A 16,541-nucleotide genomic window follows, 5' to 3' on the forward strand; every position below is an offset into this window, starting at 1 on the left:
GTTAGAATAAAGTTCTTTCTAGTTCTAAAATTCCATGAGACTATGATCATATGTTCATATACTCCTGCCTAAGAGCAAGGGGAAATCGCTTTGGTGGCGGACAATGGATCTTGAGTTCAAAGTGTCCTCAGAAGCCGTTTAGTTCGATTCTTTCATTTTACAAATGAAGAAACTGAGACCCAGGGAAGTACTTTTGCTGAAAGTCACTCAAATAAGAACTTTTGTATACAGAAAGCAAAGAAAAAGTCTTGAGAAATTTCCTTTGGAAAACAAATAATTATGTGAGGGAGCCCATATACATAGCCGTAAAGAAAATTATTAGAATCTAAATTAGTGATACAGATGAGATTTCTTTTGAGTCTCAAGAAATCTAACCGTAAGGTACTCTAAAATAAAACCACCTCTTTCTAAAAACATTACAGGAAAGTTTTCAGCCTAATGACAAAATAACTGAAGTACTTTGAAAATCCAGGTTTCCATACCAGGAAGACAGACATTTGCTTTTCCTGAGCAGCATGTTTGAGATCCGTGAAGGCTTCTCTTCCAAGTCCTCTGTCAGGAACGTTAATGATATGAGCCAAGGCTAAGTCATTCTTTGAATTCACCAACAGGCTTAAATATGAGCAGATAATTTTCCTTGCTATTGACTGTACCTGTTCAATAAAACATCAAATGATTATTTGGAGGGTTACAATCTCATATACACCGAAGAAAATGGAACCATTTGGGAAGTAACAAGAATGAAGCTTCTAAATAATACTTTCTCTTCTCTATTACAAGTATTTCCTTTTCTTAATCACCCAACCTACTTCCCAATCACCCTTTCTTTTCTCTCTCTACATTTTCTCTTTGGACAAATCCTATGCATTCTGATAGTTGCAGCTACCTCTCATCTAAATGCAGGTTCCCCATCACATCATTCTATCTCCACCTTCTTTGTACAGGTTGTCCATTCCTGGAATGTCCTCCTTTCTCATTCTGCCTTGAAGAATCCCAAGCTTTCACCTTATTTTTCCTGATCTTGGGCCAATCGAATCTTTCTTTCCAAATAACTCCACACCATGCCCCTGTACAAGTAATCTCCCCCACCCTTTCCTTTCCAACTCTAGTTTCCAATGGATAGAGAAGACTTGGAATCAGGAAAACCTGAGTGTAAATCCTACCTCAGAGACTTATTAGCTGTGTGACCCTGGGCAAGTCACTTAAACGCTGTTTGCCTCAGTTTCCTCACCCATAAAATGGAAATAATAATAGCACCTACATCCCATGGGAGTTGTGAGGATCAAATGTAAAAGCACTTTGCATGCCTTAAAGGGCTACACAGCACTACAAAAGTGGTAGTTATTTTTATTGCTGTTATCATCTTACATTATTAAAATGTAAAGATCTTAAGGGCAATAGACTTTTTTGCTTGAGAGGTGATCTCTCCTACCTATCTTCTTTCTATTTCTATGCCCCTAAAAACCAACAAAAGCTTTGCACTACTATAAGCATCTCTTAGGAGATCTTTCCCACCTTACCTCACTGTTTGCCTTCCAAACTATTATTTTTATACCTTGCCATGAGACTTCTCTTTCTCATATGGTCAAATAATCTGCGGTGCCTTGGTATTTCAAACTTCTACAAGACATTTAAAGCCCCTCACAATCTGCTGTCACCTATCTCTTTAGGCTGCTTCAAGTTAATCTCCTCCATACAAGAAATCCTCGAATACGTGTTACACTCACTTCTCCAAGCATTTATCCACGGTGTTCCCGATGCCTGACATTTATTCCCTTTCCTATTTCATCTGTTGACTTTCCAACCATCCTTTAAAATCCAACTCAAAGGCTTCCTGTGTGCAGAAAGATTTTTAAAGACCTAACAAGTTCTAAAATTCTAAGACTGATCCTGAAAACATATAGAAAATATCACCACTGTGGGTAAGGTTTCACAATTGGTGTATCTGAATCACAGAACACTTCTCACACTGGTAGCCAGGGAGGTAAAAAGGTAGCATGGTTAAAAATGATACCCAGAAAACCTGAAATTCTTACTGGGAACCCAAAAGCAAGAAGTGAAAGGGGGAAGGGCATGGGGTCATGGAGAATGCCTTATTTTCTAAGACATTTCCCACTTGGCAAAAACGATGCTTTTCAATGAAAGTAGCTGAACCTAGGTAAGTGAAGTCGATGCCCCCGCGGCATCTTTATCCATGTGTGGTCATTAGTTGGTGTCCCCGGAGCATCTTCTATGAAAGGTGAGGTGGGAAGGGAGGAATCCCCAGGCAGGTGGCCACTCACTATCAAGCTGCTTGTTCCCCTAGGACTTCACTCCTGACTCCCAACAACTGCCCATGGTCTGCACTTCCCCCTGTACTTCCTGTCAGTCAAAAGCCAGATGTACAGTTGGGCTAAGATAAGGCTCCAGTAAGATGCATGTTTATTTTAATCCCCCACACAGGGTGTTGCATATAATAGAGGCTCAATAAATATTTGAATGAACACCTTCATGTTTGTTTGGATGCCTTTGATACTCCTGACATACTTCATCCTCATCCCTCTTGCCCTCTCTACAGTGCCTGGCACTGCTGACTGTCTTGTCCTCTCTTCTCGTACACTCTCTCTTCGCTAGGTTTTTGTATCACCCCTTCCTGCTCTCTCTGCTTCTCTTCCCCCGACTGCTCCTTCTCAGTCTCCTTTGTTAAATCATCATCCATATCATATCCCCTAACTGTGGGTGTCCCCTAAGGCGCTTTCCTGGTCGGGGTCTCTCTCTCATCCCTCATCCCTCCTCCCTCCCTCTCTCTCTCACACGCAGTGGTGTCATAAGCTACTACAAGTTCAATTATTATCACGGTACAGATGATTCTGATTGATATATACAGCCCTGGTCTCTCTCCTGAGTTCCAATCCTGATCACTAACTGCCTATTGGACATTTCAAATTAAATGTCCTATAGGTATCTTAAGTTCAACATCTCCAAAACAGAATTCATCCTCTTTTCCTCCTAAACCCACACTGCTTTTGAACTGTCTTGGTACTGGTGAAGGCATCACCATCCTTTTAATTATTCTGTAGCCTTGGTACTATTATCAACTCTTCACACTCACAAGCCTTCTTTTGTGAAGGCAAACTAAGCCATCTTTTGCCTCAATTCTTACCTAGCCTTTAACTACTGAATGGGTGTTGCCTTAGACAAACAGAGACCTGGGAAAGACCTTAGCTTAAAAAGGCCAAGCTCTCCCACTGCATCTGGGGCCATTGCCTGTCATCTTGACCCATGTCTTTCCACTGGATTCTGGTGACTCTGGAAGAGAGAATGAACCTGATGGCTTTGCACAACTCTGCCTCACTGAAATCCAATCCACTTGCAAGTCAAGACATCAAAACAACATACTCCCTAGCTTCATCGGGTAAATCAGAAGACAAACCTTGTCAGTCCTACCCACACAATACTTATTACATCCATCCCTTTGTCTCCACTTATAAGGTCATCCTTGTTCAGACCCTTATCCCCTCTCACCTGGATTATTACAATAGCCTTCTAATTAGTCTCCCCACCTCACATAAAGTCTCAAGCCCCTCCTTTCCCCAATCTATTCTCCGTATGAATGCCAAAATGATTTTCCTTAGCTACAGATCGGACCGTGTCACTCCCCTACAGAATAAACTTCGTACATGAGGCCTTGCTTGCTGTCTCCAAATGCTAGTGTTTCCCTCATAAATTATTTATCATCTATTTTGTATGTATTTATATGCATAAATATTTCGTGTGTCTCCCTTTACAGAATGTAAGCTCCTTAAGGACAGGCTCTGGTTCATTTATATCTCTATATTCCCATACCTGGAGCAGTGTCAGACACATAGAAGACACTTAATAAATACTTACTAAGTGGTGGATTGGCTATAATTTCAGATTATAATTTTTGTTATAATTTGGTTATAAATTGGTTGTAATTTTTCTAATATTTAGTTTGGATTCTAGAGTATTTTAATTTTTTTTTTTGGTCTTATATCTCAAATTGTATTTTTTTTTTGTATATTCTAAAAAGAACCTTCAACACTTGTGGTTTTATTGGTCCACTAATCAAATGAGGTAATATTTGTAAGGCACTTAGCACAGTGGTTGGCACACAGTTGTTATCAAATAAATGCTTCCCTCCTCCCCACCTCCAGTAAGCACTAAGAAGGAATACAATTCCTTAATGGTTTTCCAAAAATTATACAACTTTACAAACATATTTAGAAATTGGAAGGTTGGATAGTACTATTACCTTAGGAGTAAGCTACTTGGAGATGCCAACTTTGGTTTGGAGATATTACAGGAAGCAAGGTATTGGTCTATTTTTACACTCTGGTCTTAAAAGAATTTCTAAATGATAGGTGACACTTGTATAATGCAACAGGCTAAGTGTTAAATAAACTTTTTAATTCCCTCTATGTATCTCTTATCTATTAAACATTTGAATACTATTTGTATCCCTCTGACATCTGGAAGAAGTATTCAATTTGACAAAAAATTAAACACAGTAAGGCAAGTAAAAGCTCTTGGTTATCAGTAACTTTAATTCTCTATTTTTTCTACACCTAATATAAGCTAGTTCTTATCTTGCTATCTATTCTAATGCCCAACTCCCCCCCTTACCCCCACCACCACTGGTACCACCAAAAAAGGATTAATCATTACAGATTTACCAGTTCTCTGCTGGGTATAAGACAAGGCTTTAGTTCTCACATTTACAACTTGCTTGCTAGGGTTGGCACGTTCTCTCCTGACTTGTGGGCCTGGGCAAACTTGAAGGAAAAATATCTTGGATTCTTTACAGTTAGAGTCATTTTGACTTCTGTCTACAGTTGGAGTTCTCTCCCTCTCATTATGGTCAGATAACATGGCAGTTATGGTGCCCTCATGTAGTATTCTCAAGTGGCTTTGAAGAGGTACTCTCAAAAAGCATTCCACAGAAGGACAGCTCTTTGGTCCAGAAGAAATGGCATATATTGGAAAAATCCACAAGATTGGAGCTTTTCTGAAAATACCCAAAATAAAAATACCGCTATTTGATTTTGTGAAATGGACTGATTCCATGAGTCTCAAAAAGTATTTGCAAAACTTATTTTGATACTGAACCATCTTATTCAAGTTTTTTTTTTCTTTCTTCATTCCTTCACTCCTCACTTATTTCTTATTGAAGAAAACCAGTCTTTGTGCCAATTTGTGAATAATACATAAGGGAGAAAATAGAACAGAGCTAGCAAAACCATGGGGGGAAGTGAGATTGTGAATCTTTATTCCAGTTTTGCATTTGTTGCTTCAGAACTTCTATAGCACCAATTTAGCCTAACTAAAGTGTGTGTAACTAAAGCATGTGTTACACATGTGCAAGCACACACACACACACACACACACACACACATACACACACACACAACCAAGAGAAAAAGGGCCACTCTATCTAGAAATACTAACCTGGAAATAGTAAAAGTCTTTGGTGCCTATTGTCAAGGCTAACTAGAAGGCTACTTCAGACATTTAGTATGTTTCTAACCCTTTCTGAGAATATTTTTTGACATGAAACTGTATGTTTTATAGTTTTTCCCTTTACAAAATACACAAGAAAAACACACTTACTAATAAACAGAATGTATGCTGTTCTATTTTCAGAGTAAAACATAATAGAGATCCAAAATAATGACTAGTCAATTAGTAAATCAGATTATCTTAGAAATAATATAAGCAACTAAAATGTATAAAAGAATGGATTAATACTAAAGAATGTAATAATATCAATATTCCTGGAAAAAAGTGATTAGACTATTTCTTGCAATTCTATAAACCTCCAAAGAAGAGCTAGACCCTTCATGAGACCTTTAACATATTTTTGCTGGACCTAATGGGGGAAAAGAGTAAAATGAACTGGGGCAAAAAAAAAAATTATTTCACTCCATTTTCTATGGCTTGTCTATTTGTTACATAAGTTAACTCATTTAAAAAAAAAAAAAGGAATGAAGACTGACAGTTGCCCACCATATGATACACATAGTCAGGCCATCAAGCTGGTCCATCAGTATAAATATCTTTGACAGATACTGTGCATGGACAATGAGCTGGGGCCAAAACTGAACAGGAGAAGGCGGGCTAGATTGCCTTTGGGAAACCGAGCAGTGGTGTCAATGAATGCAAGCTTCTACTGGAAATAAAGGCCAATCTTTTTAATATTAATATTCATTGGTGATGTTCTGTGGTTGTTCATCATTGAACAATCACCTTCTCTAAAGCATCAAAGCAGATCATCCAGAAAGTAAAGACAATGCAGCATATGGTGGGTGGGAGTAAGCTGCAATGTTTGTCAATGAAGAATTGTACTCAAGTAGCAGGCAGAATGTCAGAGATGGTTGCCTAGAAGAGAGAATGAATTGGTCACATAGTGAGAAGCCCAGGGATCCACAGTGTCTAGAAAGCTAAATGAAGGCTCACAGCTCTTTGGATAGAAGCCCTGGGGAGGATTTATGGGAAGACAAGAGTTACATGGAATAAGAAGGTCTGAACAGGGTGCCATCATTATTGAAAGGAATACTGACATCAGTAAGCTCACAGACTCTTCTAAGTATCCAGGTATTGTTTATGTGGTAAGCCATATTACTGGAGCTCTGATCTCTTAATCTCGTCATTCATCTTACACTAAAACCACTTTCAACAAAAAAGACTAATCCATTTTTGATCTGTCCATGGCCACACAGCCTATCTATCTGCCTATCTAATTCAGCCTCATGCCTTTTTCTGTTCCACTTGGTATGTGGAAATGTCCATTTTATTTGGTGTTTGTTAAGATCAGAATAAGAAATAAAATTTTTAAGAAACAAAAAGCCTTCATAAGAAGGTTCTAGGAAGTAGTGCTTGTAAAGGGAAACTATCTGGGTGCTTCAACCAAGTGACTGAACCTTGGAGTCTCCATCCTTTCCTGATAGTAAGAGCACCCTCCAGCCACCTCCCTCAGACCCTCCTTTCTCACCATCCACTCATTATACGAGGATCCTGGCCATTCTTTGTACCACCAATTTGTTAACACTTGCAAATAAATCGAGATGCTGGACATCACTTTGTTTAAATGAATTTTTAAAATCCAATCAAGTCTCCCCACCACCACAGCCTTCACTCACTCACCATACATACATATACACACATGTGAGCTGCGTTTTGATAAAGATCGGATGCAACATAATCAATCGACTAGTAATTATTAAGCAAAAAGAACAGTTTTTGAACGACATGCAGACACTAGAGATGCAAAAACAAAAATGAAGCGCTATCTGTCCTTGAGGAGCTAACATTCAAATATAAGGGATCATTGGATCCGAGACTTCGAGCCGGAAGAGACCTTAGAGGTCCTCTAGTCCAACCCTCTTGTTTTACAGATGAGGAAACTGAGTTTTAGGGAGAGTGAATGCCTTGCCCAAAGTCATACAGCAATTAAGTGAGACAGGCAGGATCTGAACCCAGATCTGCCTGACTCCAAATCCAGCTCTCTTACTTACGTAGAGGTGTTTCAGGGATCATAGCCTACTAATTCCATGTTCCCAGTACCTTTTTATTATCCAAGTTGCATTTACTGGCTGGAGATTCTGATCCAGAAAGATTTATATTTTCATAGGATATACATGATCTGCCAGATATGAAATCTAATAGTTGTACCTGCAATAAACATACAAGATACAATGAATATATTACAATACAAGGGACTGAAAAGTTCTAATAAGAACCTCTGTAAGGACAAGGATCCATCAGAGGAGTTTGCCATGGTATTTCTGCTCATAGAACCACAGCATTCCCAACAATTTATTTTACTGCTCTAGTGTTACAAAAGAGGAGGCCTGAGCTTAGAATAATTCAGTGACAAGACCAAGGACACACAGTATTTTACCATATATCCATTCCTTATACAAATGATAATCTGTGGCCTAATTAGCTCAAACACCTAAAGATGAGTCAATTATGTATAACTTAGGTGAATGTAGAAAAAAGCAATTGTAAGGATAACCAAAACTGTAGAGGAATTTTCATTTTGGAATGCATTTTGTATCTATTTAAATAGGATTACAGTTAATGTTCTTGGAAGTCACGTCACTTCAGATAAAAGAACAGTCACTATAAGATTTAACTCAAGAGCAGCTAGAAAATTGTCTGGCTTGTAATTTCTGTTCCCACCTCTCAGCTTTTCCTAATTTGTCCCTAGGGACACAAAGAACCACATGGAGCAGAATTGTTTCTTAGGTGAGAGGGATTCAGGAGAGACAAATAAAGTCATTTCTCGTGAGGAATCCCGGAATAAAACTGAACTGACATAATCCACATCAGTTTGTTACCTTTTTAAAATTTTTTTCTAAGTTGTTTTATTTTCAGCTCCAAATTACTTTTCTCCCACCCACCACCCCCACTCCCATTGAGAAAGCAAGAAAAACCATACCCATTACAAACATATATTTAAGCAAAACATATTGCTGTGTTAGTCATGTCCAAAATCAGAACAAAAACATATGCCTCAGTCTGCACTCTAGGCTATCATCTCTCCATCTGAAGACTGGTTTCATCATTAGTCCTCTGGAACTATGATGGGTCATTGTGTTGACTGGCATTCCTAAGTCTTTTAAAAGTTGTTTGCCTTTACAATATTGTTTTTATTGTCTAAAGTGATGATTTGGTTCTGCTCACTACACTTTGTATCAGGTCATATGTGCCTTTCCAGGTTTCTCTGAAAACTTCCCTTTCATCTTTTCTTATGGCACAATACTATTCCATCACATTCATGTATCACAACTTGTTTAGCCATTCCCCAACTGATGGGCATCCCCTCAATTTTCAATTCTTTGCCACCACAAAAAGAGCTGATACAAATATTTTGGGATGTATGACTTCTTTTTCTTTTTCTTTGATCTCATCGAGATTTAATAGCTTTGGGGGCATAGTTCCAATTGCTTTCCAGAATGGCTCGACCTGTGGATAGTTCCACCAACACAGCATTAATGTACTTGTTTTCCCACAGCCCCTCCAGCATTTGTCATTTTCCTCTTCTATTATCTTAGCCAATTTGATGGAGGTGAAGTGACATCTCAAAGTTGTTTTAACTTGTATTTTTCTAATAATTAGCAATTTATATCATTTTTCAAAATGACTGTTGATTGCATTTCTTCCTCTGAAAACTGCCTATTCATATCTTTGACCATTTATCAACTGGAGAATGGCTCTTATTCTTATAAGTTTGATATATAAGTTCTCATATATCTTAGAAATGAGACTTTTATCAGAGAAATTTGCTACAAAGAATTTCTCCCTAATTTCCTGTTCTCTTCTAATTTTAGCAACATCGGTTTTGTTTGTGAAAACCCCTTTTTAATCTCAAGTAATGAAACTATCCATTTTGCCACTTATGAACCTCTATATTTCTTTTTTCAGTCATGAACTCTTCCCCTCTCCATAGATATAACGGGTTATTTCTTCCACGTTTCTCTAATATGTGATTTCACCCTTTATGTATAAATCATATACCCATTTTGAACACATCCTGGTATATGGTAAGACATTTCTGCCAGACTGCTTTCCAGGTTTTTTCAAAGATTTTGTTTTGTTTTGTTTTTTTGATAGTGAGTTCTGGCCCCAATAGTTGGGATCTTTGTGTTGATCAAACACTTGCTCATTTGCTTCTGTATATTGTACACCTACTGTATTTCTTACATAATACCAAATCATTTGATGATTTTCGGCTTTGAAATATAATCTGAAATCTGATACTGCTGGGCTACCCTTCTTCCCACTTTTTTCTCTTAATTCCCTTGATAGTCTTCTTGTTCCTCCAGAAAATTTTATTATTTTTCCTAGTTGTATAAAGTAATTATTTGGCAATTTGATATGGCACTGAATTAGTAAATTAATTTGGGGAGTACTGTCATGTTTATTATATTTACTTGGCCTACCCATGAGCTGTCTCTATTTGTATGAAAAGTTTCATAAATATGGTTACATACTTCTGTGGGTGTCTTAGCAGGTAGACTCAAGTGTTTTATACTTTCTGTATTTATTTCAAATGGAATTTCTCTTTCTATCTCTTTGTACTGGATTTGGTTGGTAATATACATGAAATGTGGATGATTTGTATGGTTTATTTTATATCTTGCAATCCTGATGAAATTGTTACTTGTTTCAGTTAGTTATATAGGTGACTTTCTAGGGTGCTCAAAGTATACTAACATATCACCTGCAAAAAAGTACAATTTTGTCTCCTCCTTGTCCATACTTGCCTCCTCAATTTCTTTTTCTTGTCTTATTGCTGTAGCTAGCACTATTTCTAGCACTATACTGAATAGCAATGCCGATAATAGACATCCTCACTTTATCCCTCATCTTATTGGAAGAGTTTCTAGCTTACCTCCCTTACAGACAATGCTTTTTCTTGGTTTTAAATAGATACTACTTATTATATTAAAGAAAACTCCATTTAGTCCTGTGCTTTCTAATGTTTTTTAAAGAAGTTAGTATTATGTTTTCTCAAAAGCTTTTTCTGCAATTCTTAATATAATTATATGATTTTTGTTATTTTTATTATTCATAGGATGAGTTATGTTTATAGTTTTCCTAACATTGAACCAGCTCTGTACGACCGGCATAAATCCGGCCCGGTCCTAGTGTATAATCTTTGTGATATGTTGCTGTAGTCTAGTCCGTTTGCTTTCAATTATTATCGGGCTTCAACTGAAAGCCACAAAGTTAAGAAAGGATAAAAAAAAGTCTTTGAATTGTCATCTCATCAGAACTTGCAGATTTGCCCTGCACGCTAATGTTCTATAAGACACACTTTACAAAGCATGCATCAGCCCTTACTTGACTTTTCCTGTACTGCCTTATGTAAAAATCATTTGGGGCTATTACCAATGCCAACGGTATGGTGAATTGTTCCCATCTCAGGTACAATCTATCTGTGATAGCTGTACTAAATGATCTTATGTTTGCTAACAGGCTTAGCTAATAGTAAGGGTTCTCTTCTGGCTCCGCCTCCATGACAGCTGTCTTACCTGACCAAGGATGACTCCTCTATCAGGCTGACTTAGTGACTAGTGTATTCCTGCCTGGTCATTAGAGGATATCATGAGAAGCCCCCACTGCACGGCTCACTTTCTTTCTGGCTCATTATTGGCCTGCTCCCTCTCCACCCAGCAGCCTTGCCCCTACGTGTGTCCCCTCCTCATTCCTTTTCCAGCTTCCCTTTATGTGTTATTGTTACTGTTGTTTGTCCTTCAAAGGACCATGACATCAGGGACGTGAGGCCATGAGTAAACACCTGGAAAATAGGGACAATCTTATTTATTTCTTTGTTTATTTGGTTTTAGCATCTAGCACAGTGCCTGGCATATATAGTAACTGCTTAATAAATACTTTATCTAACAATCTAATTGAAATGAGGACAATGTGGGTGGTGGGAGGTGGCAGGGAGGATACAGAATTAACCAGATAGAAACTGAGGCCCAGGAGAAAGCTGCTACTCAGCTAAAGAAAAAAGGGCAAGGGCTAAGGACAGACACTAGTAACCAGAAGAGACCTGTTACTTCATCAAGAAGGATCCAGCCAGAACTAGAAATCAAAGCAAAACAGACAAGGACAGACATCTCAGGGAACCAGGGAGAGGAAGTTGGATTGAGAACTGACTAGACACAGAAACTAGAAACCAGAAAAAGCTAGATATAGATACAATTCTTAAAAAATTGTGCTCTAGAAGCAAATCTAAAGATTGACCGTTTGACCGTTTTCTGCTTTGTATAACTGATGGCCAAAGCCAGCCCTTGACAATCAGTAAAATGAGCCTGCAGCATCTACAGCAAGTTTCAGTGGAAGAGCCCTAGCTGCAGTCAAGAGGACCTCTGAGCTCTGTCCGTTAGCACCTATGACACCTTAGAGAAGACCTGAGTTTGTTTCCTCCTCTGCGAAATGAGGTGGGTTAGAAGAGATTCTCTCTTTCCTCTTTCAATCCCCCATCCTCCTTCAGTTAGACCCCCTGAGACAGTATTTCAACTCAGTCTGGGCATTTAATGGTCTGGAGGGGGAGGCTTTCAGTTTGAGACACAGACCTTTCCACTTTGGTTCCCTTACACTAATCCCATATTGCTATCATTTCCACCCATTACTCCTACTTTTGCCCTCTGTGGTCAATATGAAAGAGTCCAATCTCCTTTCCACAGGATAGCTTTTCAAATACCTGGAGGTTATCTATCATGCCCTGTCTTCCTATTCCTACCCTCTCAAGTCTTCTCAGTCAATTAATATTTATTAATCACCTACTGTGTGCCAGGCACTGTGCAAAGCACTTGGGACACAAAAAAAGGCTAAAGACAGTCCCTGCCCTCAAAGAGCTCACAGTCTTCTCTTTTCTAGCCCAGGCAACCGCTTTTCAGCGGATCTTCAGACAGCATAGTCTCCATTCCCTGGAACATTTTATTTCTCCTCCTGTGGTGCAACAGATAGAGTGTTAGGCTTGGAGTCAAGAAGACCTGAGTTCAAATTTGGCCTCAGATCCTTACTAGCTGGGTGACCCTGGGCAAGTAATTTAACCAAAGTCTGCTTCAGTTTCTTTATCTGTAAAATGGGCATAATAATAACATCTGCCTCCTAGGGTTGTTGTGAGGATAAAATAAGATAACATTTGTAAAACACTTTGGAAATCTTAAAGTACCATGCAAATGCTAGCTATTATTAGGATTAACTTGTCTTCTCTAAAATGTGGTTCTCACAAAAACTCATTATTTCACAAAGACTGCTGGGAAAGCTGGAAAACAGTATAGCAGAAAACAGGTATAGACCAACATCTTGTACCTTATACCAAGATAAAGTCAAAATGGGTACATGATTCACACATAAAGGATGATACCATAAGTAAATTAGGAAAGCATGGAATAGTGTATCTTTCAGATCTATGGACAAGAGAAGAATTTATGACCAAACAAGAGATAGAGAGCACTACAAAATGTAAAACAAATCATTTTGATTATATTAAATTAAGAAGCGTTTGCACAAACAAGACCAAAATTAGAAGGACAGCAGAAACCTGGGGAAAAAAACTTTTGCAACAAGTATCTCCGATAAAGGCCTCATTTCTCAAATATATAAAGAACTGAGTCTAATTTATAAGAATACAAGTCATTCCCCAATTGGTAAATGGTTAAAGGCTATGAACAGGCAGTTTTCAGATAAAGAAACCAAAGCCATCTACAGTCATATGAAAAAATGCCCTAAATCACTATTGATTAGAGAAATACAATTTAAAACAACTCTGAGGTACCACCTCACACCTATCAGATTGGCTGATATGACAAAAAGAAAATGATGGATGCTGGAGGGGATGTGGAAAAACTAGTGCTAATGCACTGTTATACTGTGAACTGATCTAACCATTCTGGAGAGCAATTTGGAACCATGCCCACGGACTATAAAACTGTGCATACCCTTTGATCCAGCAATACCACTGCTAGGTTTATATCCCACAGACATTTAAAAAAAAAAAGGAAAGGATCTACTTGTCCAAAAATATCTATAGCAGTTCTTTTTGTGGTAGCTAAGAATTAGAAGTGAAAGGGATGCCCATCAGTTGGGGAATGCCTAAAAAAACCATGGCATATGATCGTAATGGAATATTATTGTACTATAAGAAATGACAAGCAGGACGATTTCAGAAAAACCTGGAAAGCTTACATGAATTGATGCATAGTGAAGTGAATAGAACCAGAAGAACATTATACACAGTAGCAGCAATATTATCCAATGAAGTATTGTGAATAACTTGGTTATTCTCAACAATACAACAATCCAAGAAATTCCCAAAGGACTAATAATGAAGAATACTCTCCACCTGCAGAGAAAGAACTGATATTGTTTGAATACAGACTGAAGCATGCCATTTTTCAGTTTCTTTCTTTCATTCTTTTTCCTTTATTCAAGTCTTCCTGTACAAAATGACTAATATGGAAGTGTTTTAAATGATTGCACACATATAACCTATATCTAATTGCTTATTGTCTCAAGGAGGGAGGAGGGGAGAGAGGGATAAAATTTGAAACTCGAAACTTTTTAAAAAAATGTTAAAAAATTGTTTTAACGTGTAATTGGAGGGATAATACATTTAAAAAAATTTTTTTAAATAAATAAAATGTGGTTCTCAGAAATGAACACAGTAATGCAGGCAGCAGTTAACCAAAAGAATGACCACCTCCCTCACTCTGGGTGCTGTATCTCTACTAATGCATATACACGTATACCCTATTTTTGGGGTTTTTTTTTTGCTACTATCATATTGCATACTGACTTGTATTAAACCTGTAGCCCATTAACACTGCCAGATCTTTTTCACAAGAATGGTTGTTTAACCACACCTCCTCTATCCTGGATTTGTGAAATTGGTTTTCTTAAACAAGTGTAGGCTATACCCATGATGCTTTTAAGCAAAACCAAAAGAAAAGTACCTGATTCATGATAGCTTCTGGCTTGACAGAAAGAGGAAAAAAAGAGGAAGTATTTGGAAAACCCATAAAGAAAAACAAATAGGCTTGTAAAAACAATGGAGGAGAAAACAAAATTAATAAACTTTTTGGAGTAGAAAGAGCTAAGAGGAGAAACTAATAAAGTTAGCAATAAAAGAAATAATAAGTGAAACCATGAGCTGGATTTTTGAAAAGACCAATGAAATTGATAAACAATCTGCAAATATAACAAAAAAAAAAGGAAAATTTAAAATGAAAAAGGGAAAATAGCAATGAGTGAAAAAACTACCATATACTATGTCAACAAAACTAAAGTTTTGAAAGAACTATAACTATAGCATTTTCAATAATATAAAAATATTCAAATCGACAAAAAAACCCAAGAATTTACTTTATTTAGGTTCTCTCAGAAGTAAAAATTAAGAAAATCATGAATGAGCAGTCATATAAAAGGTATTTATACTAAATGGTTTTGCCACTACTCAAACTATTTCCAAATATAGAGAAAGATGGTCTTCTTACTTATTCTTAATGCGAGTTACAAATGGTTCAGTTCACAAAAAATGCAAAGATAAGTCAGAAAAAGAAAATTTACTAACTAACTGCTTTGTGCAAGGCACTGTGCTAGGTTCTGAGATATACTGAGCAAAAATAATAATAATAATAATACTCCTAGCCCTCAGGGAGCTAAGATGCTACTCATGAATACAATAGTTTCTCTGAGAAGTAAAAACAAAATAATTCAAAGGAATATAATGTAATTTCAAGAGAGAGAAGGAAAACTAATTCCTGAAGGAGGGAATCAGTAAAAACTGCTCATAAAAAGTAGTACCCGAGATGGGATTTGAAAAAAGCTAGGAATCTTACAAGGTGAAGTTTGATATAGGGCTATGGGGCCACTTTTGCAACATACAAAAGGAGACAGAGGACAAAATGTCACATAAAGAGCCAGCAAGCCCATCTGATTACAGCAGGAGTGTATGAAAAAATATGAAAATAGACTGGAAAGAGAATTAGGAGCAAGAATGCCAAGGGCTTTAACTGCCAGGCCAAGGAACCTCTGTATTAAGTAGAGGTAACAGAGAACACCACTGACAAGCTTTGCATAGGGAAGTACATAAGCAGACTAGAGTTTTGTTTTGTTTTGTTTTGTTTTATTTTTAATTTCCTTCAAAAATCCCTTGCCCTAATAGCAACATAATCAAAATGGGGGAGAAATGAGATTTTTACTCCATTAAACTTTCAGCACAAATAATCTGAAATACTTAAGAATATGCCTATATAATCATGTGCCAAAAATTTAGTATTGGGCCTAATTTTTATGTAAAATATATATCACATAGTAATTTATTCAACAAATAAACACTAGCCCAGACTGACTATAATGACACCGTAATCATTAATTAATCAAATAAGTTTGCTCAAAAAATGAATGCATTCATGTAGATCAGTTAACTATTTATAAAGTTGACCTAGTGAGGCTTGGGCTTGGTCCTATTGTTGGCCAATCAATGATAGCCAGAGTGATTTGGGTTTAAGTCATGGTCCATAAAAAAGAAATCTTGCCTGTAAATTCCAAGATATCTTGTTAGGTTTCAGTGATCAAGAATTATATTCCTTTGGGCAGAGTACCCACAGGAAAGGGTATGATTCCCTATGTGGACAAAGAAGGAGGAGGAAGAGAAGGGAGAGGAGGGAGAGGAGAGAGAGAGGGAGGGAGAGAGGAAGGGAGGAAGGAAAGAAGAAAGGAAAGAAGGAAGGAAGGAAAAAGGAAAAAAGGAGAAAAAGGAAAGAAAGGGTCACTGGATCATTGTTTGGGTTCTGATGACTCAGAGTGTGTAAATAGCAATTGTTTCTGTTTTGGCCAGAAACCCTGAGGGTCTTCCCATCCCAGATGGATTTTTTTTTTTAAACTAAGTCAAAGAGGCTAGTCTTTGCCTCATTTTTACTTCACCTTAATCAATGAATGGGCATTGCCTCAGAAAAACTGAGACCTAGGAAAGACCTTAGCTTAAAAGGCCAACGTCTCCCACTACATCCCAGGTA

General features: G+C 37.5%; 1 protein-coding gene across 2 annotated transcripts in view; it reads right to left on the reverse strand.

The window, feature by feature from the left end:
* PARPBP (PARP1 binding protein) overlaps nucleotides 1–16,541 on the reverse strand; it is a 75,617-nt gene that overhangs the window by 36,700 nt on the left and 22,376 nt on the right. For both annotated transcript variants that reach the window (XM_027855881.1, XM_027855880.1), the window contains 2 exons: nucleotides 7,564–7,671; nucleotides 483–653 (listed from right to left, as the gene is read on the reverse strand). In XM_027855881.1, the coding sequence (XP_027711682.1) occupies nucleotides 483–653; nucleotides 7,564–7,671 (279 nt within the window). The remainder of the gene's footprint in view (nucleotides 1–482; nucleotides 654–7,563; nucleotides 7,672–16,541) is intronic.

Source organism: Vombatus ursinus, unplaced genomic scaffold (genome assembly GCF_900497805.2).
Source record: "Vombatus ursinus unplaced genomic scaffold, bare-nosed wombat genome assembly UNPS02011334.1, whole genome shotgun sequence".
Taxonomy (NCBI): Eukaryota; Metazoa; Chordata; class Mammalia; order Diprotodontia; family Vombatidae; genus Vombatus; species Vombatus ursinus.